Source organism: Eublepharis macularius, chromosome 15, assembly GCF_028583425.1.
Source record: "Eublepharis macularius isolate TG4126 chromosome 15, MPM_Emac_v1.0, whole genome shotgun sequence".
NCBI classification, from domain to species: domain Eukaryota; kingdom Metazoa; phylum Chordata; class Lepidosauria; order Squamata; family Eublepharidae; genus Eublepharis; species Eublepharis macularius.
Window position 1 is genome coordinate 19,636,006 of NC_072804.1, and position 23,414 is coordinate 19,659,419.

The following is a 23,414-nucleotide window of genomic DNA, read 5'->3' on the forward strand; positions in this document are numbered from 1 at the left end:
CAGCAGTCGTGTAGGAAAGGGCAGAGGGTCTCCTCCTGTCAGCACAGAGTAACTTTATTCAGCAGAAACAAAGAAAAACATCTAAGGCAAGCTCATGTCTTCCCTAGCAGTATTTCAGCCAGCTTACACAGACATGAGTAAAAAAGTAAGATTCGAATATCCTGGGACTAACATGAAACAGACTCCACAGCTAGGAGAGAGTTCTTGTTGCAGTTGTGTTCATCCTGTCTCTGAGATCATTAATGTATAACACCATTTCCAACACGAGCCAGTTGGGTACAGTCAGGGCTTTTTTTCAGGGGGAACGCGGGGGAACCTCTTGAAAATGGTCACATGGCTGGTGGCCCCGCCCCCTGATCTCCAGACAGAGGGGAGTTTAGATTGCCCTCCGCGCCGCTCAGCACCGCGGAGGGCAATCTAAACTCCCCCCTGTCTGGAGATCAGGGGGCGGGGCTACCAGCCATGTGACCATTTTCTCTGAGGGCAACCCACTGAGTTCCACCACCTCTCCCCCACCCCCAAAGCCCTGGGTACAGTGGTTCCCACCTTCTCAGATGCCCATCCAGGTGAACCAATGGACTGAGACAATTTCATATGTTTGTAGGGTAGAAGAAAGCAACAGGAATGTGAAATACTTACATTGTCACCAGAAATTAGGCAGCCTACATTTTGCAGTGGACAGAAAGTATCATACTGTCCATAAAAACAGCCATTACTGGGATTCCAGATCACATACTGGTTTTGTTCCCAAGTGAGCACATAAGCTGTTCTTCCCTGAGAAGAAAAAAAAAAGTTTCTCTTTAAAACTGATAGTTATAATGCAGAATGTATTCAATTTTACATGCAAACACGCTCAGCCCCTGACAACTCCGTCAGCTCCCTGCCTTCAATCTGCCAGATGGTCAGGGGTGCCATTGCAGCAATTCCAAGATAACAGAATGGAGGTGGGACAGTAGAAGATCCCAGGTCAGTCCCTGGCATCTCTAGTTAAAAAGATCAGGTAATAAGTTACATGAAGAACCTCTGGTTGAGGCCCTGGGGAGCTGCTGCCACTCAGAGTATCCAAGAAGAAATCTGACAGACCAATAGTCTGACTTAGTAAAAGGAGCTTCAGAACATCTAGAAGCATGCTATGAATCCATCTTATTTATTATGTTCACTATTTAATATATCAGTCTCCTTCTTTGCTCAATGTTCAAAAATCACTGGAAGGCTGGTGTATTTGTGACCAATCAATTTCTTTAGCACAGGGTTTCCCAACATAGTGCCTGTGGGCACCATGGCGCCCACTTTTCCTGGTCCCCGCCAAGTGTTTTTAGAAAGTGGGCAAGGCCAGGTGGGGCTTTTGCCCAGCAGGGCATCTGACTCGCCATTGGAGATCTGATTGGCTGTGTAGATTTTTTTAAAAAGTTGCTTTGGCATGAGCGGCCGCTACAGCAGAAGGATCTTCATTGTGTGATTGAAGGTAAGCCGCATGTGTGCAAGAAAATATTTTAAAACAATATATTAATTTTAAAAGGCATCCTGTTAAACAGAATTTCTGCCTGAAATACTGAACAGTTAGGCATGACTTGACACCCCGGCGTTTTGTGTTTGGCTCTGTCGTGGCAGTCTTTTTGTGGTTGTGCCCACCATCCAGTGTTAGAGTTCCAAAGGTACCTGCAGACTCAAAAGGTTTGGGGACTGGTAGTCTAGCGGTATTCAGCTGCTTACACAGGGTTGATAACTACTCTCCTTTGTATACACAAACACACCAGTAAAAATAGGGACATGCAGGGCTTTTTTTCAAGCGGGAACGTGGTGGAATGGAGTTCCGGCACCTCTTAAAAATGGTCACATGGGTGGTGGCCCTGCCCCCTGATCTCCAGACAGAGGGGAGTTTAGATTGCCCTCCGCGCCGCCGAGCAGCGCAGAGGGCAAACTAAACTCCCCTGTCTGGTGATCAGGGGGCGGGGCCACCACCCATGTGACATTTTCACCGAGGACAATTTAAACTTTAAAAAACTCCCCCCTTGTTCCAGCTGACCCAAAGTGACGTCATTGTGCGGTCCTGAGTTCCACCACTGAGTTCCACCACCACTTTTCCTGGAAAAAAAGCCCTGGGGACATGCATTTATTTGTAGTCTAATTCAACGGAGGAGCATTATGATGGGGTTGGGAATGTGAATCTGGTTTGGCAGCAGGGAAGGAAATCTGTCTCTTACTGTGCTAATACCACAATGGAACCTGGTAATTGTGCCAAGAAGGGCCCTTTCGTTTAAATTCCAAATGCTAGCAAGAGTCCTGAAATCAAGAGTTCCTGTTGCCTCACTCCTTATTTCAAAAGCTTGCCTTCAAGATGAAATCTGGGCTGCTGTTTGCAACACAATTTTTGCAGATCATTTGCTCTGGCGTACGGATGTTTGTTTAAAGGAAAACATGAAGCGGCTTACCTCAGGAATTGCGTTTCCAATTAGAAGCCAGGACTTTTTGCCAAGAGCAAGAAAATAATTACATAAGAGTACAGCGTGTTCTTCTTCGTCTCCAGCCAAAAGATCAAGGAAGTGCTAATGAATTAAATCAGACAAGTCGATTACCCGTACAGTTCATAGTCCTCCTTTATCTGCATGACAGAGGAACCTTTGCCAATAAGTACAATTTTGTTTGTTTGGAAATGCTCTTCACCTCCCTTCAGACATCACAAAAAACTATGGTATAAAGAGTTCAAAAGACAGCTTCAACAGACAAGCCCAGAATGGCAACAGGCTGCGAAATCAGACCCAGGATCCCTGATTTGAAGTGAAGTCCAACTAAAAGTCTTCCAAGCATTCCCAAAACCACCTTAGGCAAACTATTCTCACTCAGCCTTTATTCCTGTGTAACACAGGAATAATAATAATATTAGCCTACCCTGCTGAGCATTTGTGTGGATTACGACAAGATCACATACACAGAATGTTGCAAGAACTACATAAATGCAAAGTATTATGACAACAGAACTGACAAACTGGAGTTCAAACTCTATCAATCTCCATGTGTGCATTTATACATTTGAAGAAGCTTAAGGCAAGGCGTGGGTTACTATACCCCGCCTTTCCACATGATTCAAGGCGGTTTAGCAGTTTCTTTACTAGGACTTTTATTGGGATTTAAAGCTGCAAGGCATTTTTTCTTGGGAGGAGTAGGACATGGTGCTTTACTGCATGATTTAAACTTAGAATTGTCAGACACCTTGAGTCACAAAGAAACGGTGGGGTATAAGTATTTTAATTAATAAATAAATAAAACCTCTAGGGGTTGAATACAACTTTCATGTCTCCCCAGGTTTCAAGATATGGAGGGACCAATAGTACAAAAGGCAGGCTAAATTCTCTCTGATGCCCATGAGAAAATACTCTACCATAATTAAGCTCATCATAATAATTGCAATTTATTGGACTTCTTGAGAGTTGTTTGATGTTTTTTCCCATGTGCGGGGGGAGCACTTGTGCTCATGAAAAGGGGAAGGGAAGAGTGATTTTTTTCGGATTTCCTCCCACCCCATCCCACTACCCACTTTCACCTTGTATTATATTCATATCATGTATTCATCCATTCAATCACATCTGGACAAAATTTCACCCCACATTGTTTCAAACCTCTGAAATAGCTTTTGGGGGAGTCCAGCCCTGTAGCAGGAAGAAGGAGCTGGGGAAGATCCACTTGCAGTCCTTTGGAGCCAATTCATTCATTACTTATGGGATTTTGATCCTACGCCAATGTCGTAAAGTAGCCACAAACTAAAAAGTGAGAAAGTTTCTCCTTCCCTCAGTCTAATGAAAGCAAACTTGTCTCTGTCGTGGACCTTGCGTCTAATGCTGAAGCAAGGGGGCATCTTTCCCAAGCAGAAGCTAATTCTTTTATAATAATAATAATAATAATAATAATAATAATAATAATAATAATAATAATAATAATAATAATAAAAGATTCATTTGAAAGAAGAAAAAAGGACATTTGAAAGCGCATAAAAAATCTTAAACAAAATACAGAGTAAAAGGTAAGCTACAGGAAAAAATATAAGGATGATATATACCACAGCTAAATTTCATAATATTATACCTCTCCCTCTCCTTAATTACTTATACCCAAAATTTTATACTCATTTATTTTGTATTCAATCATATACGTCACATTTCATATTGAACATTTTTAAAATCTTAATTTTGTAATTAATCTATATCCATATTGACTATTCTTAATTTTACTTAATTTCCAGCTACGTATTCAAAGAAATCTCTCCATTTTTCCTGGAATTCCTGTGTTGGTCTGTTATGCATATAAGAAGTTAATTTAGCATATAAGAAGTTAATTTAGCATATATGCATATAAGAAGTTAATTTAGCCATAGAGGCATATTCATATAATTTATTCGTCTATTCAATCATATCTGGACAAAATTTTCTCTCCATATCATTACTCACATATACTCAACATTTTACATTCAACTTTTTTAAAAATTTTAACTTTACAGTTGATCTGCTTCAACAATAACCTTTCTTGATTTTTCTTAATTTTCTGCCAAGCAGAAGGCAGTTCTGAGCTTCAGTGAAAACCATCACACAGATTTGGCCCGAAGCAAAAAGGTCATTTCTTCAGACAAACTAAATGAGAATATTCCACCATATTCAGATCTGATAACTCCAGATAATTAAACACTTCATGCCCAGTTATATCTTCCAAAATTTTGGTATGAATAACTCATCCACATTTATTTGTTCTTTTTTAATATTCTTCTAATATGACTGAAAAGAGTTTGTCACTATTAAGAAAAAGGATTCTACAACTTACATCTGACGTACTCCACAAGTCACATATTCCAGCAAATGATACACTATCGGGCAAAAAAGGAATCAAGGCAACGTACCAGGCCACCGCTTCCTATGTACAATAAGCAGAAAAGAATCCAGTCAATTTGGTAATGACATTCACGTCAACATTCCCACAGGCATTGACACATCAACCTCTGAAACCATTATGGGTACTTTGGGGGTCCTAGAAAGACTCCATCCTTCTTCTCTGAGCATTCAACCGTTCTGCCTCAGTTTCCCCAGTACCTGCAACAGGCAGCAGGTCTTTGGGATTCTTTCCCATTGGTACAGTTCAATGTCGGCTGCATCTGGGATTCAGGCTAGCTCCAGATCTTATAAACCAGACTCAGTTTGCAGTAAAACAAACAAGATGTGCAGTGAGTTTATTTATAAGGCTATCTGAGGAGGAATGAGATATAAAGGAAATAAAGGTTGTCCCCAACCAAACACTGAACTGAAACTGTTATAGTGAGACTCGGCATGCAGTCCGATAGGAAATTCTGCTGTGAGATTCCAAGTGAAGTTAATGGGGACCCAGCAAGGGTCCTATTTTGCTGAAGTGCTTCATGGTAGATCACATCTCAGATTTTTACTTCTTTGATAAGGATTCTTACCCATCAGATCAAGAAAACTTGTCCTGGAGGCATGAACTCACAGGACTACAGTCCTATGAGACTCTTATTCCTTATCACTGAGCTTACTTGAGGATACCCTGGGGGGGGGGCTCTTTTTGCATAACAGTAATAACCTTTGTATTCCTTTTCCCCTGTCCCCACCAAACGTAACACTTACAGAAGTTGCTTGGGGATTGTCGGCATGGACCCGAAGGAGCTCCTCCGGTGGGTTCAGAGGTTTGATGTATCGAGTAACAAAGACTGTTTTCCCATTAATGTCAATGACGGTTGTCAGGCATGGGCGGCTTGAAAACTTGAACAGACATTCAGCTCGATACTTCTCAGCTGCTTGGAGAAGCTTCTCATCTTCCTGGCTGTCAAACTTGGGAAACAGTAAATATCTCAGACTTGGACTATTGATGCTCTCCAGCTCACAGATAATAAACCAAATTTGTGTACTCCACTGGGGTACAGGAAAATAAAGATACATTGCAGAGGCAATCTACTTTGGTTTTATATTTAAGCTTGGGTTTTATATCCAAGGTCAAAATAATGAATTAATTCAAAGGGGCTTGTGGAAATAACAAGAGCTGTGTTTTCATACTTTAAGACAAAGATTCTCAGTGGCTTGGGAAACACCTATGGCTCTATGACATGCCACCTGCGGTTGTTCTGAGAACTGTCCCTCAATGTGGCACCTCCCCATTTTCAGGAAAGTGGGAAAGGCCCTTGTCTGGTGGGGCATGTGGTCGGCAGTTGGTTCCCACCTAGAAACAGCCATCCCCAGAAGAACAAGTAAGCTGGGAGGCTCCCTAAAGTGCAGGCCTGTTTTGATTGATGCTAACTGTGAATGCCACTCTCAGTGAACTGCGGAGTGTGTACCACTACTTTAGGATCAAAGTACACCACTATATAATTTAATTCAATGAGCCATCCACTGCTCTGTGGGCTGGCTTATATGCTGAGGCAGCCACGGGTGGGGTGCAGTGTAAGAGCTCAGCTGTGGAAGCCAGGTCCCAGTCATCACACTGTGCCACTGGATGGCAGAACAGGGCCATTCGGAAGGCTCCAGTGGAGACACAGCTGTCCTTTCCACCAGGTCCTTCCAGTGGTTCTTTAGCTGGGCAGATGACTCCTTGCAACACAGAACGTTTTCCCTCCAAGCAAGACAGATGATGGATCCTGCCCCCTTGAAATGCAAAAAGTGTATTTACAGAGCAATCCTGGGCATGATGACAAAACCAGTCCTTCTGAATTCAGTGGGATTTGCTCTTCCAAGCAAGTACACACAGCATTTGATACTGCATATAAATTACATACAGATACACACATTCAAATTTTATTAATTAGACAGTTTTAATAGCTGCTTCAGATTTTATACGAGTGCTTTGTTTTGTGTTTAATATAAATTACTATGCAAGTCCCATGTGAAATGAGCAGAGCGAGGTAAAGGAAGAAGTAAGAATAAGCCACTCGGTTTAGAGGAAGGGGCAATGCAACAGCAGAGGCGCCGATATGGAGCCCTCGCAGAGACGTTTTGACCTCAGCATCGTTTCTCAATTTTGTTCCAGGCAGAAGTTACAGTTGTAATGCCGCTGGGAGAAAATGCAATTTACAGAGCAAACTCTCTGCTTGCACATAACACTCAAACTTTCATGAGCTGCAGCCATGAAGAATTACTTAGAGCCTGCTGAAATAATACTCTGGTGCAGCTTGAAGGACAAAAATCCACATGAGAAGCATTTATATGAGAGAAAGTTATAGACTGACACTAAAACTCCAGGGAAAGTATGAACAGTGACTGGATTTTTAAAAATTGACTGCTGGTGAAGGAGCAAGAACCGCTCAAGGTCCCTGGAATGCCCTCAGGCCAACGGGACTGTGGCGATGGCTGCAATCATGGATCCCAAGAGAGCCCTGGGTAGCCTGTCTCTTAGGAGGAATGTAAGGGGGGGCACCTGAAGAGCTATACCTCTCTCTGCCCTGAGACTGCTCTATTCTGATAATCTCCTCATGGAAGAAGTTGGTTAGCCACTCCAGAAAACCTGGTGGGGCAACAAATGCACCTGCCCCCCCCAAGCCCCCATTTCCAAGGAGCCCTGGGAAACAGAATTCACCTTTTCAGCCACCACCTCCTGATAGGTCTGTGTGAGAGCTGCGAGCACTGGGGCAGCTGATGCCAGGCTGCTTGCAATGGCTGCCGCAGAGAGCTACAGTTTTCCCGCCAAAACTGCAGCCGGCCTGAGTTCTTTCTGTTTCAGCTTGACGCTTGGCAGTGTTGCTTTTAGCTGCTAATTTGCTCCTCCGCTTTTGTCCAGGCTGGTCGTTAGGCATCATGGCTCCAAGGTGTCTATGTGGCTCAGATCTATTTATACTTGACCCGCTGTGAGTTACCTCTGGCAACACTAACCAATAATGCTCAAGTCAGGACTTTGCCCATCAAGAGACTAATGGCAAAGCCTGGCTAGACTTTATAGAATACGTCTGGGGAATTCTTTTTATTTATATCTTTCTAGGATAAAGAAAGGCCATCAGTCAGTAGTATAGTATTTTCTTGTAAGGCATAAACTCCCGGGTTTAATCTCTAGGATCTCCAATTAAGAGGATTTGTGAGGGAGGAAAGATTTCTTCCTGAGATATAGGAAAACGGCTCCCAGTCAGAAGGGGCAACTCAGGTCAAGAGGAAGCAGTGGTTTGACCAAAGATGCTTGCTTCATATGTTCATGACAGCCAGAGTGGTATAACTAGTTAAGAGTGTTGGACTAGGATCTGCGAAACACAGGTTTGAATCCCTGCTCTGCCATGGAAGCTTCCTGAGTGACCTTGGGCCAGTCACACACTCTCAGCCTAACCTACCTCACAGGGTTGCTGTGAGGGTAAAATGAATGACATGGGAATGATGTAAGCCACCACTGGGGAGAAAGGTTGAGCATAAATAAAGTAAATAAAATATTAACATAACAGGAAAAGACAGAAACATGCCACAATAGCAAAATTAGCTAGCTGGCTGAATGCTTCCCAGAACGGGACGTTTTTAACCCATTTAAAACAAATGCAACAAGCTGGCCACGTGTCCCCCCAGAGAAGGCCCTGATCCTCACTGCCATATGCTTCCGCTCTGACACCTGATGCATCCAACGCTCTCACTGCCCTGGCACGGGAAACCCCCAGGGAAGGTTGTCAGATCGCCTCCGTCCAAATCTTTCAGGGCAAAGGGTGGGGAGAAGGGTGATGACATCCTACCCGTGGAGCACTGGCTAACCAGGAGCGGGTTTCTGGGAGCATGCAAAGGATACTGCGGTACGATTTGACCCAGCAAGGTGCTGCTTACGCTCTGAAGCAAACGGGGCGTGCTTCATCGGGCGAAGCAATCCTGCCCACATGCTTCTGCTTTCTCAACCTGACATGCAGTCAGGCCTTTTCCAAGCACTGCTCCAGACGCTCTTTCAAAGCTTGCTCTGAGAAGGGCGTAACAGCCACAACAGCAACAACAGCGTCCATGGGCATCTGCAGAGCACGTTCCCCACTCCACTGAATAATCACAACCAACAGTGTGGAAAGCCACAGGTTGCCATTTCCCAAATGACAACTCTCTGTCAAGCAATGGCGAGAAGGAAAGCACAGGGAATGGAAGCTCAAATGGGGACCACATAGAGCTGCCACCAGCCCTAGTTGCCCGCCACTGCTCTGAGTGGTGGCAGGAGAAAAAAAATAAAGGCAATGTTGGTGGCTTTGCTATGTCATTTGTGGACTTTCCCTGGAAGTGATGTAATGATGCAGCTGATGTCACATGCACATCCATGTCCCTGCCCCAACCCTCCCACTGGTCCTGGGGATCCTAGGACCGCAGTGCAGCCACACACTCAGACTAGTTTTATCCTCTTCCAACTACTTCCAACGTTTTGCAAAAGTTTAAGTGATTTCTTACAGAGGCTTATCATTAAAAACAGCAACAACGATCCAAGGTAACGTTCAACATTTTTCACTGTAATTGTCTGCACACAGACAGAGCAATACTTTGCTACTTGAAAAATAGTGGGAGGAAATGATAATATACATAAACATGATGTACCTTCTTCAGCATTTCAGTCATCTACACAAGGTAGGCAGGAAAAGAAGCAAAGATATTAAAAACAAACCCAAAATGAAATAAAGCAACTGAAAAAAATTAAGCGACTCGGAAAATAGAGACAGGCATCCAAAGATTTAGGCTTAGGGAAAAGCTGAGAAGTAATACAGCAGTGGGGGGAAAGGCTGGGCTACAGGAACTTGTAGAGCACTGTTATGGGGGCATGGCTGCAGCGACGGCAAAGGCCACCCTCCCCCCAACACTGAAAATCTGAACCAACCGTGGAGGAGAGGATAAATGAGTCTCCAGCCATCCACCTCCCCATCCTATGGTCATTCATGTTAAGCAAACTGTGTAACAGTATCTAATTCTTTATGGCCTCCATGTAGTTACACACCTGTTGATTGTGCTTGCAAGAATGACCTGGAGAAGCTTCTGGAAAGTTCTAGCGCTGAAGAAGTGCCAGTCACATGACACCTCTTCCAGAAGGTGAAAGGTGGGTTCAGCCCCTATTCCCTCTCATCTTCTCACAGTTGCGATGGCAGGAAGGACTTAATACACAAGCTGTAGATTGGCTGAGTGGCCAGTAAGTCCAAAATCAGACAAGACCTTTCCTGTAGTGGCACCCTGCTGCTGGAACCCCTTTTCTGCAGCGATTCACATAATCTACTCTTTTATGCTTTAAGTGACTGTAGAAGACATTCTTGTTCACTCAAGCTTTTGGTCATACCAGTACCAACTGGTATAATTGCTGGCTTTTATATCTTTTCCTCACTGTTTGCTGCTACATTTACTGTTGTTGGTTTACTGTTCATTTGTACTGACATTGGTTTACATTTGCCTATCTGGTTGTGAACCGTCTTAGGAACTGTGGCTAACATTTTAGGAATATTTTATTACTTATAAGCTTTTGTTAAGTTGTTTAAAGGTGGCGATTACTTGTGGCAGTTCAGAAACTTCAAGTCAAATTGTGACAGAATAATCACAATAAACATACTGGTACTAAAAACAACTAATATTACTCCTCCGCCTAAACACACACAAATTCTATTCTAACTTTCTTTCGCGTGTTAAGAAACAGAAAAGAACTCTCTTGTGAAATATTCTTACCTGAGTGGCACCTGCTTCCTTTCTCTCGGAGTTATTTACTCTATATTGTCTAGCTAGTATTTTGGTAGAAGTCAACTTCCAATAATTCTAATTCTTCTTCTAGCTCTTATTCTTAAAGGTGGTAACATTGCTTTTGGCTGCTACTCCAGAGTGGATCTTCCCTTTCTAATTCTTAAGAGTTTGAATTTTGCTTTGAGGAAAACTAGCTAATACTGTTTCTGCAAACAAGAAGAACAGTTGAAGTCAGTGTAGTCTAGGACTCATAAAATCCTCTGATTTTCTAATCCAATCCAGTCCTTGTGCTTTTTCTAACACAGGTCAACTAAAACTAGTCAGGGAAATTCTAACAAATACAGATGGCTACAAAATTTTAAAGATATTTTTGATGTTGGTACTGCTAAATGAAGATTTTGCAGAACTTCTAGCCAACTTCACAATTGTGTGTAAAGAAAAACAGAGGGATATTTACTAGACTGTCAAGTTTATACATTGTGCAGAGAAGCTTTTTGTCATGTGCCATTCTTGTTCTGCTTCTCAAACTCTGCCTCTCTTGACCATCCATAAATCTTCTGTTCCTTTAACAGACCCATTTGCTCAGGTTGCCCTCGATACCTGGAACTCCATCCAAGAACACCTATTTGGTTTCACAATTCTGTATCTTCCTTCAAAGCCCTACTCAAAACTCATCCCTTGTAAAAAAAACACAGCATTAATCTTTAGTCTTCTTCTCCCAACCAAAACACCTGGAGGTTGGCAACCCTACCTGATATCCCATTTCTTCTTCCCCTCCTCTTGTTGGTTCCTTTTATCATCAACATGTAAGTTGCAGGCTCACACCATGAGGGTTATGGGTCTATTCTGTTAGCACAGGTACTTTCCGTTAAGGGAAGGTGCCTTCCTCTATGGAGACACACCTCTGGTTTAGAGCGGAACTACAGGATCTGACTTCATGTCTAGAGGCATCATAACATTCGGCCCAGTTCTAGAACACCGAGGTTTCTTGGCTGTTGCTATGACCACTCCTTCTGTACTCATTTTCAGTGGAATGCAATGTTGCATCAGAAAAAAAAGTCATAATGAAATGTCTAACAGCAACTCAGTGGCCACATATGCTAAATCTAACCTATTATCCTTGATAAAACTACAGCTGTTAAGTAGAAGCAAACTGCCCTCCTGATTTTAAAATTGTACCCAGAAATAGAACAGGGAGGGATTTACCTTTTCCCGAACTGATTCTCCAGGGATGAGCTGAGGTTCAACAGTAATGAAAAGTGATATATAGGAGCCGTCAGTCAGATTTCGAACGGAATCGTAGCCTCTTTCAATTCCTAGATTTTTCCCCTTGATATACCCCAGAAGAACTGGGGGAGTATCTATCTTAAACGTGCCATCAATCTACAGGAAGAAACACAATGGTATTTTTCCAATTTGCAGTACAGCATTATCAGTCAAAAATGTCCCTTTCTTAAACAATCTAAAAGGACGTTTTGTTCAGAAGTCTCCGCAGAAATCCAAAGAAATGGAAGGGTTCCCCAGATGGCTCTAGTCTACTTACTCTTCCTTGAAAATATATAGTTGTAAATGGAATCCGAACTGATCCAAGCCAGTGCTTCTCCGCACGAGTGTGGACGCCTCCACTCGCTCTTTCACGATCATCCTAGGAAAATGTCACAAACATTCTGGCAAGTATTAGCCAAGAGGCCATTATCCCACCGCCACCTTTCCTACTGCTCCCACAGCAGCTACACTGCATTTCATTACTCTCAGCTTGGGATAAAAAGAAGGTATTTTCTTCTCAAGCAGAACTGATCATTACAAGTGATGAAGTGCTCTGGATCCTGCTTTTCCTTAAGTACAACGAAGACAAAGAGGAAGCTGGCCAGACAGGCAGGCTTCTCTAGGAAAATGGAAAAGTATAGACTGATTTTCATTTACTTCTTGTATACCCCTGCCTTTCTTACCAACAGGGACTCAAAGCATCTTACATTGTGCTCCTTGTCTTCATTTTAGGTGGTTAGAGTGTTGTGACTGGCCCGAGGTTTCCCGTTAAGTTTCCATGGCAGAGTGGGAATTGGAACCCAGATCCTAGTACGGAACTTTAACCACCACACCACACCAGCAGAACGGCTGCTATCCCTGTGGCAGCTTCCAGTCATTTTCATATAAGAGCAAGAGTCCAGTAGCGTCTATACGACTAACAAAATTGGTGGTAGGGGGGTATGAGATTTCGTGAGCCACAGCTCGCTTCTTCAGATACTTCCTGAGTTGTGAGACTTACAAAAGCTCCTACCCTACCACCAATTTTGTTAGTCTTATAGGTACTACTGGACTCTTGCTCTTTTCCACTGCTACGGACAGACTAACACGGCTACCCATCTTGATCTACTTCCATATAAAATATCTTCCCATGCAAAGACAAAGGTGAACATTACAACAGCAAGCTCTTCTCTGGATTAGATTGTATTACATATCTGTACCAGAGAAGGTTGTGGCTTTCTGGAAATGCTACAGCAGAATAACATCAGTTCTCGCTGCAGCTAAACTCTATGATTACACCACAGTTATTATTGCATCCTAGATCAGTCCCTTCTCTTCCCTTGGACATGCCCTGTGGCTGCTGAAGATGCTAGCTGAATGCAGCAAATAACCATGGAGGCAGCGGAGCAAAAGGCAGAACAGTTGTTGGGCACAAACCACCATGCAAAGACATGTGCAAAGAACCCAAATACATAAGCTATGGAAACACTACAGCTTCTGAGATCGCACTGAACAGGACATGAAGGTTGGACAGCATTTTCTCCTCGGAGGGAACAATCACTCCCAGCAAATCCATGATAAAGACAGTTGGCCTGATACCATAATACCACACACATAATCCAATGTGGTTCTGCGATGCTGCTGCAAAGGAATGGTTTTGGTCACTGCCAGCACTCTGAATTGGGTAATCACTTTCACCCTGTTTGCAGCCCAGACAAGCTACCAACGGGAGGGGGGGCAAACTTTCCATAAGGGGCAAAAGGGCACGTGTCCCTTCTCCCACCCCATTCCCAGTGCATGTCAGCTGACTGCTCCTGACAGCAATATAAAGAACCTAATCCAAGCTGCATGGAAGCCAGTGGCCCCCAGGAGAGGTGTGTGTGTGTGAGGGGGGGGGGCGTGTCTCAATCTCATGAAAGTCTGTGGCTCTGTGGTTGCCCAGCAACTGTAGGCTCCTTTCAGGCAAAGAATGCCTAGCTCTTTGTGCCTTGACTTGGAGTGTGCACTAAAAAACAATTGGTATTATTTGGATTCCTAGATTCAGAATATTATATATATTAGGGTCCAAAAATACCAATAGAGTATTTGGATTTTATTTGGAATTACTTTATTCCCTATTGGCAAATCTTTCTGCGGGAGAGGAGGGCTGGAGGGGGCTATTTTTCAAGCCAACTACACCAAAATTGCAGGGAACCTAGTCCTCCCTTTCCACTAAAGACCCCACTCTCCAAGTTTTAAGTGGACTACTTGGTCCAATTCTGCAGGCCCCTGAACAAGGTACCCTCAGCCACTCGCCATTCTTTCCTATGGAGGAAAAAATCCAAGGCTTTCTCCAAGACACAGGAAACCTTAGCCAAACACAAAACAGCAACCAATGACCAAAAGCCTCCTAATGCAAACAGAATTAACATCAAACCAGAGAATCCCACAAGAACCAAACTGAAGCAAGGGACACTGTTACATATCCAATAGAACCAGTGTCACTCAAAGGTGCCAGGGCCAGCACAAGCCCAACAGAACCACCATCAATATAAAAAGTTTAAAAAAAAAGAACCACCATCAAGCAAGAGAATCCCTCCAAAACCAATGTCAAACCAGAGAATCTCAGTAAAACCAAACTGAAACAAGGGACACCATTACAAGCCCAACAGAACCAACATCAAACCAGAGAATCCCAGCATGCAACCTAGCATGCCAGTATTACCAAGGCTGTGTGAGCAGTACCAATATACTGTATAATACAAGTGTTTATAAAAAAAATTTTCAACACCATATACACATTTATTACTACAAAGGGTGCATGTAAGTTCATAACCACTGCCATAAACCATAACTAACTGCTACATACAGAATTCATATCAACAGCAGAGTAAACCTTGACTGATAAGCGTGCGTGTCCTCAAGCAAAATACCAGTTCTGCAATTGTTCTTTGTAAGTGTATTCCAAATCTCAATGCTGAGAACACCCGCTGATGTTGTGCAGTCTGATGCAAAATCCCTCGGGGGAGGAATGGAAAGGAGATGTCGGTGGTGAGAAAAGATGATGTTATCCTCAGGTGGGTGTGTGATGCACTGCTTGGAGACCCCCAAAGGGGGCTCCTGCGCCCAACAAGCTCCCGGATGTCTTAGGCTTGTTTCATGTACATTTCCTCATGGGGCGATATATATCCCACCTCAAAACGATCTCTCTCCGACATCTCCTTTCCATTCCTCCCCCGAGGGATTTTGCATCGGACCGCACAACATCAGCGGGTGTTCTCACAGTTCTTCTCAGCTCAGCTAGGTGAGTGGGTAGGATTTTTGCCTCTTTATTACTCCAGTATTACCAAGGCAGCCGCCAGATCTGGCAATGGTATATGGCAAGCAAGCAATTCTGACACTGTGTCAGTGCCTCCCTCCCCTCCCTCCTGTTGCCTGGGAAGCCACGGAAGCCCCCAAAGGGGTGAAGGGGACAAGCTTCTGCAACCTTTAAAATGTGATTCCCAGATATATCCTGATACTTCAGTAATGTAAATACTGGTTTATCTGAATATACCAGATGTATCTCGATATACCTGAATAATATCAAATATGAATTTTCAGGCATTTATTTGATATTCCTGAGCCAAATTGCACACCCCTAGCCTTGACCCTCTGAATATATACAGCATCAGGAGGATCATATCCCAAATGTACAAAAACAGTCTGGACCTTCAGAAGTTTTGCTCACCTCTAGGACGTCGTATAGCACTTCGTCAAAAACATTAATGAACACGTCGTCCTTCACTGACTGCAGACTGGAAGAGCTGTAGTCACCATTGCAGGCTCTATGGCAATTTAAATTAAAAAATGGCTGGACTAAATTTCAATTTTTTCAATCAATGCAAGGCCACTCTGTCCCCTTCCCCCTCTTTCCCCCTCTTCCTTTCACCGAAGTCAATGCCTCCTATGGAATATTAATAATAATAATATTAGATTTATATACCGCCCTTCAGGACAACTTAATGCCCACTCAGAGCGGTTTACAAAGTATGTTATTTTTATTCCCACAACAATCACCCTGTGAGGTGGGTGGGGTTGAGAGAGCTCTGAGAGAGCTGTGACTGACCCAAGGTCACCAGCTGGCGTCAAGTGGAGGAGTGGGGAATCAAACCCAGTTCTCTAGATTAGAGTCCCGCCGCTCTTAACCACTACACCAAACAGGCTGTCAGTTTGGTTAAAGTTACCATCAGGAAGACTGCTCAGATTGGGGGATGACAATTTTGTGTTGTGTGTACTACTGCTGCCCATCAACTTCACTGGGCCACTCTAAATTCTGGCATTATGGCAAAAGGAGGAAAAGGCTGTCTATACACTTTCTCCACACCACGATAAATTTTACAAACCTCTATCATATCGCTCCTTAAAAAAAATTTCCCCACTAGACTTAAAAAAGTCAATGCAAGCCAGTTCCTCATTTGGTCATGCTGTGACACACAAAATCAAAAAGCTTTTAAAAATGCAACTGCACCGAAATGGAAGTTCAAGCTCTTCATTCCAGCTGGGATTTGGCCCTTCGGCAGTTGTTGTCCGACAAATTGTTCGCTGAAAAGAAACTTCTACAAAAGGTTGCACTAAAACCTACAAATTTTAAAAAAGAAGAGTATTTTTCAGCATCTTATGATAGTATACCTTCAAATCACAGGCTGTAGAAGGCAGTGTGCCCCTTGTCTCTGTACATTCAGGTTTGCACACACCAAGGAAGGTTACTGGGGCCAAGGGACGGACGTTACCTCCCTATACAGAAGGGCATTCTGGAGAACTCTAATCTCTGGAGTGCAGGACTTACAATCTCACTGAAACAACTACTGCATGTAACAGAAGTATATAACAAGATACTAATTTGTTCTCAGATCTTACAGCTGAAAATTGACTGGGTAAAGCAAAAACGTTTTGCACCTTTCCCCTCCTAACAACACAAGTCGCCCAGTAGAAGGTATATTCTCACTTGCTTAATAGTCCTTAGAGATCTGCATTAGCCCCTAGCCAAGTCCACAGGTTACAAAAACACAAAACTCCTCCCCGTTTAGTAGACAAAAGGGTCACTGCTGTAAACAAAAGCTAAATGTCTGGTGTTACCTGGTTAAATGCCCAATCTGCAGGGTGGGTTGGGCTCTGCAGGTTCATAGAGGCAGCAAACATCTCGTTGAAGGTCCGTGATGATTTAGATGGCTGCTGAAGTTTGCTAGGAAGGAAAAATACCCCAGAAAATTGACGGTGAGCATGAAAAAAAAATGTGTCTCCACTGAAAGCACTACAAAGCAGGAATACTTCAAAGTAGAGAACGTTTGTACTTTGAAGACACTCTTCCTGAAAAAGTTCTATATCTGGTCTAGTTTCAACCAAGATGATAGACCTGTGTTTGAGATCAACACCTCAAACTGGGTGTTGCATGAGTCTAGTAGCATGAGTCTAAAACTCATGCTACTAAAAACAGAAAGAAAACTTCATACCTGCCTTCTGGCTTTCTTACAGGAATCTCATAAGCTCTAATGATGTTCACCAAGAGGCTGATGTCACCATCTGAGAGGTTCTGGGCAGGGACTTTTCTCCTTTCCTTTCGTCTTGGTTTCAGGGGACGTTTGGGCTCCGCCAATTTAAAAAGACTGAGTCCCAAAATACTAATTATAAAAGCAGAATGCAAGAGATTTGCACTGATAAAACATGACTCGCTGTTATCATCAAACACGATATGTATTAAAGATTTTTTTAAAAAGTTAAAGCATACCAAGGGAATGTAGAATATATGAGAAAGGAAAAGCACTTAGCATCTAAGTTATGATGACGTTCTATAAAACAGGCCTATCTGGATGCATGCATCATAACCCAACAAGAACCAGCTATAAAGAAGTAGCAATCATGTGAGTAATGACATACCCTGAGCCACCAGAACTTAACAGAAGGCAAAGTGGAACAAAAAGAAAAACAAGAGTAAACCACATATACATGGATACATGCTTCACTAAAAAAAAGAAAGAAAACCTCCCAAAATGCATACGTAAAACAAATGAGCTCAACATCCCCAAAGTAAAAACACAAACATCCAAACGTAATTGAAGTCAAGCATTGCCACTTGCTGAAGATGACTCTAGCAGTAGAACCACCATAGAAACTTAATCATGTCCTAGAAAAGCAGTGGTAAATTGAGCAAAACTTATATAGACACGGTTATACGGACATGAAGTGTGAAAAAAATTTCAGTATGGAACTAAACACAGCAGGAGCACTCTTACGTACTGGGAAGAAATTGTATTTATTTATTTATTTATTTATTTATTTATTTATTTATTTATTTATTTTCGATTTTTATTCCGTCCTCCTCACATTTCCAGCAGGCTCAGGGCGGATTTTGTCTATAGGTAGACAAAAGATTCAAAATCTCACTAGATATGTCCGAGCCCTTGAGCACCCATGAAATAGTTTGTAGGATTCCTGGTAATTAAGATATAGTAAGGGCATGCAGGATTATTTGAGACACTGCCCCAAAATTCATACATGTTAACCTTTCTATAATTTCATGTATTTATTTACTTCATTTATACCCCGACTTTCTTTCCATGGGCGCCCAAAGTAGCTTACGTCATTCTCCTCGCCTCCATTTTATCCACACAACAACCCTGTGAGGTAATTTAGGCTGAGAGTGTGTGACTCACCCACGGTCACTCAGGGAGCCTCCATGACAGAGTGAGGATTTGAACCTGAGTCTCCCAGGTCCTAGCTCAACCTCTACACTAGAAAAATATTGGGAGGTTTTTTGTACCAATATTTCTTTCCCCAGGTGAACAAATGTTCTCCACTTGGGCAGTACTGGAGAAGCAGTGCAAGACTTTTGAGTCATCCGGATTATGGACCTTCTGAACGACATGTGAGCGACCCAAAGTGAGCCTTGGTGCTCCCCATGACATCAGTCCGGTCCTGTAATAACAAGATTACTTAGAAATAATGAGCTTGAAAAGCACAGCACACTGAAAACATCTGACCATCTGCTTTGCACGTATATCCCCTTTCCCGTTTGTCCACTTCCATCTTTTCTTCCTCCCTGTTTTGCATCCACTGCTTTCAGTTTCTAGAACTTAAAGAGCCTTAAGGAACAGGAACACGCCTTTCCGCTGGTACTCTGCAAAGCCCCAGGAATAAGGGAAACCAGCTTGCCATAAACAGGGCCGATTCCAGCGACCTCACTCGTAAAAACCCGTAATGTCCCGTCCCTGCTTACCTCCACTTCATGGCGCTGTGTTGCGCTCCAGAAGCGGACGGTGTGAACACCGTATTGTGGGTTTGCACACTTCTGGACGCTTAGTCGCCGTGGAGAGGCCCTCCCCTTTCCCTCCTTCCTTTGCCGGCTGGCCGGCAACAATATTCCCTTAGTTTTTTTTTTTAAACCGGGCACCATTTGCGCAGTTGCACGTTTGCGCACATCGAACTGCGCAAATGCGCACAAATGCGCAAATGCGCAAATGCACAAAAGTTGACGCTGCATATTCGCATACCTGCGCATTTGCGCATTTGCGCAAAACGTAATTTTTTTTTTTAAAAAAAACTGAAATGCGAACCAATGAAGGCCGCCGATGTCAACTGTGACGGGGAGGAAACAACCAATCCCAGGTACCTCAGTTGGCCGTGTGAACATCCGGAAGCGGGATGGCACGGCACGCTGCGAGACAAAGCGGATGGAGACGAAACTGAATGTGTGGCCGGTAAGCGATTATTTCCGCAGAAAAACCGCAATTTCTGGCCATCTGGAATCGGCCCAGGAGCCTTTTAGGAGCACACACAACCGTACACATAAAAGCAATGGCTATGGTTTTCTAAACACACACACACACACACACACACACACACACACACACACTCTCTCTGCAGAAGTGACATTAATGCAAGACAGACATTTTGCCCATAAAATAGGAAAGATCACATCTGGAAACAGAATAGGCTTAGAACATCCAGCAGATGGTACTGTTTAGGCCCCTACTACAGAATCCAAAGTATATGTCCAGTCGTAAAAAAAATGGCGCATCAGTAGGCATACCCAGTTTTCTAACAGCACAAATGAGGTGGCAGTTGGAGATGGGATTCTAGCTGTCTCTGCCCCTGCCCCACCAAGAAACTGTTCCCTATTTTGTTCAGTTAATCAGTGTCTTAGGGCCAAGCGACAAGCGACGAATGACACTTGAACGGCAAGTGAACAGACTCACGTGTATTCCTCCCTGTTTGCTTGCGCTCCACTACGTGATCAAGTGGAGCGAAAGTGGAGTGCAAGTGAACAGGGAGGAATACACATGAGTCTGTTCACTTGATCACTACGTGATCAACTGGAGTGCAAGTGGAACGCAAGTGAACAGGGAGGAATACACATGAGTCTGTTCACTTGATCACTACATGATCAACTAGAGCGCAAGTGAGCAGGGAGGAATACACGTGAGTTTGTTCACTTGCTGTTCAAGTGTCATTCGTCACTTGTAGCTTGGCTCAGAGACTTGCCTCTTTACAGGCAGCTTTCTTCCTCCACCATCACAAATTATCTCAAATGTGGGGTTATGATAAAAGTAAAAATTATAGAGTATTAAATAATAGATGTTTTACTATGGATATACAAGATATATAAGATTAAGCTAGCTAGATATTATGTACAATATATAGTTTAAGTAAAGAGTATATAATAGATATTTGAGTATAACAGTTACCTTATAGACTTAAAATAAGCTCAGAACAAGAAATAGTAAAAGATGGGTGTGTAATAGAATATTAGAGTTTAAGTTAATATTAGAATCAGGAGGATTGTGGAAAGTAAAGAGTTTAGATAATCGGAAAGTAAAATGGATGTAATGTTATATTTTTAATATCTCGATTGCTAATATATATGATTATGCTAGCATTATTTTAGGTAGAATATATGGTTTACCTGAGGTATTTAAAGGGAAATTTGTACCATAGAGATATAGAGATATTTTTAGTAGAGATTTAATAAGCTTAGAGAAAAGAGTATTAAGTGTGTGTTTAACAGGGTATATGAGATATTAAGTAATTAAGTAATAAAATAGACTAAGGGTTGGAAAACTGTTGGAAGTCAACTAAAAAGGGGGGAGGAAAGGGAGGGGGTTAGAAATAGACTTACAAGGGGGTAATGAATGTGCTGAATGATATTATAATCTAATCCAATAAAAAAAATTAAAAAAAACCCAAACAAATTATCTCAAATGTATCTTCTCCCCAGCTTCCCTGCCCCCCGCATGCTGGAGTCCCTTTAAATAGGCAGTGAGGTTCCCAAGGGCCTCCCAGTCTGCCTGCAGCTGCCCCACTACCTGTCCACCCACCTCTGACTTCCCACTCTTGCTTGGCCCTAGGAAACTTTTTATGATTCTCAAAGGCACATGTCAGGAGGGCTGTGCAATGGCTCCACAGCGTTGCCACTGGAATTTCTCCCGGAATGACAACCAATCTCCGGGCTACAGAGATCAGGTCCCTCCCCACTTTCATCGCAGGCAAATGAGCTGAAGCCCAGGGCTGCAGCTTGCATTGCAATTACCCATTCACTCGCAGCAAACATAAAGCGAATGGATTGCTTGTCATAAAACTGTGTTTGATGCTGCTGAATTAAAGTAACTAAGGAAAAACGGTCAAAATCCACATTACTTTAAAACACACCACACCTTTTTGTAACAGCCAAATACAATTTGTTTGCAGAGCTCTTTGCCACAATTGTCAAAATCCCACAAGCCCAAAGGCTTTTTACTCAGATAGGAGGGCTGTATTGTAGGGAGGGAGTCTCAGATGCTCCACTAATGAGTTAGGGACCATAGACTTCACCACTATGTTGCCTTACGAACTATCTCTTCCTTTAAATATGTGCTCCTATGTACTACCTGTGTTTCATGTTGTCTAATGTCAGTCCTAGAATTGCTTATGTTGTGTTTCAGCATTTCTTCATCTCTGTATTGGATTCTTGCTCATGCTATGTCTTTGTAAACTTGTATCGATTTACCCTATAGCATTGTTTATGGAAATGTCCTTGACACTGTATGGAAATGTCCTCAATACGGATTGTACTAATCTTACACTATGTAATCCACCTTGAGTCTCAGTGAGAAAGGTGGACTACAAATGGCCTAAAATAAATAAATAATTTAAAACAATAGAAGAGAATGATAGGTGGACATGGCTTGGTAATAATTCATAATTGGTTTCAAGCATGTTGTTAGGACTTTGATCCACATTTACATTTTCTTTCTTACCCAAGACTCGGGATTTCTTCTTCATTGACCAGATCAGAAAGAAGAAAATGGTGCTTTGCCATCAGGAACCGGTTGATTACTGATTCTCTCACCTGAAAAGAAAAGAAAAATCCTTTGAACCTCCAATCATTACATCCCTATGCAAACTACTCAACAAAATGCATCTCTCCACACACTTTTTAAGGAATATTTCATTTACTTCTCCAGGCCACCAAAACTGTTTTTCAAATGGGAAGTGAACACCTGGCTTTTCAAGGGTTTCTAGAGCGGCACGATGGGCAGTCACTAGTTTTACAGCCTTCCACTTGGTAGCATTATTAACGCCCGTTTTGTCCTCAGCAATAGGTTATGCCAAATTTTAACTCAGTTTAAGCTCTGCTTGAAATGCGCAGTTTTCATCAAGCTAGAGAGTGTTTGTGAGATGCATTCCCATCCTTTTAAAAAAAATGAAAAGTAGCTATTAGTTTCAGCAGAGGGACAGGGAGGGGACAGCTACTTTTCAGTTTTTTTAAAAAAAACAGAGTCAAGAAAACATGTTTTGAGCATCTTCTGTCCAATGTCTGGTTTGGCCCTTTGCGTTAGTACAGCATCATCAAATATCAACAGTTTGCAAACACAAGAAAGATGCTTTGATTTCTCTCTCACCTTTTGGAGGTACTTTGCAACTAAAGCTCTGTGCGCATCCAGGTAGTCTCTGGTGTCAACAGCGTCCCTCTCCAGCAGCCTTTTTTCATAGTCCTAAGAGGGAAAGGCCCAAATATGTGTGTGGTTCAAATATGGTCTGTTACTTCCAGTGCCACCAGGCAGAGAGACATCTTAAAGAGGTTATAAACGCTTTTTGTTTCTCCGTTATTTTTCATCTCTCGGTGGTTTGGATCCAGCGTAGCAGAAACCTAAGTGGGACTTAGTGCAATTCCACTCGCATAAGATCATGTACATCACCTAGCACTTTTCTCCCTATATAATTATAGCGCACTGAAATTGGCTGCACAAGATCACGTGCAAGCAGAAACTCAAGAAGTGATACAACACGTTTGAGTTAACACAAGCAGCCACTGCAGTCTTTTCCTGCATTTCCACTTGTGCAAGAGCTCTAGCACAAGTGGAAATGTTGCACTGGATCCAACCCAACGACTGGAATTCCATCCAAACATCACTGATTTCCAGCATTAAGGTCCATCACTCACACATAACAGCTTCATTCTCCACTACAAGCAAAAAAAGAAATGACAGCCTGTGATGGTGAATGAGTGTTGTGGAAATCAACAACAAAAGATCCCTGATT

General features: G+C 42.7%; 1 protein-coding gene across 3 annotated transcripts in view; it reads right to left on the bottom strand.

Annotated features, from left to right (window-relative positions):
• CC2D2A (coiled-coil and C2 domain containing 2A) overlaps window positions 1–23,414 on the bottom strand; it is an 82,785-nt gene that overhangs the window by 5,928 nt on the left and 53,443 nt on the right. For all 3 annotated transcript variants that reach the window (XM_054999287.1, XM_054999286.1, XM_054999285.1), the window contains exons 21-32: window positions 22,775–22,867; window positions 22,130–22,221; window positions 17,351–17,518; window positions 16,977–17,082; window positions 16,369–16,478; window positions 15,589–15,685; window positions 12,178–12,279; window positions 11,841–12,017; window positions 5,622–5,825; window positions 4,810–4,899; window positions 2,433–2,546; window positions 640–774 (exon numbers count right to left, since the gene is read on the bottom strand). In XM_054999287.1, coding sequence (XP_054855262.1) covers window positions 640–774; window positions 2,433–2,546; window positions 4,810–4,899; window positions 5,622–5,825; window positions 11,841–12,017; window positions 12,178–12,279; window positions 15,589–15,685; window positions 16,369–16,478; window positions 16,977–17,082; window positions 17,351–17,518; window positions 22,130–22,221; window positions 22,775–22,867 — 1,488 coding nt within the window. The remainder of the gene's footprint in view (window positions 1–639; window positions 775–2,432; window positions 2,547–4,809; window positions 4,900–5,621; window positions 5,826–11,840; window positions 12,018–12,177; window positions 12,280–15,588; window positions 15,686–16,368; window positions 16,479–16,976; window positions 17,083–17,350; window positions 17,519–22,129; window positions 22,222–22,774; window positions 22,868–23,414) is intronic.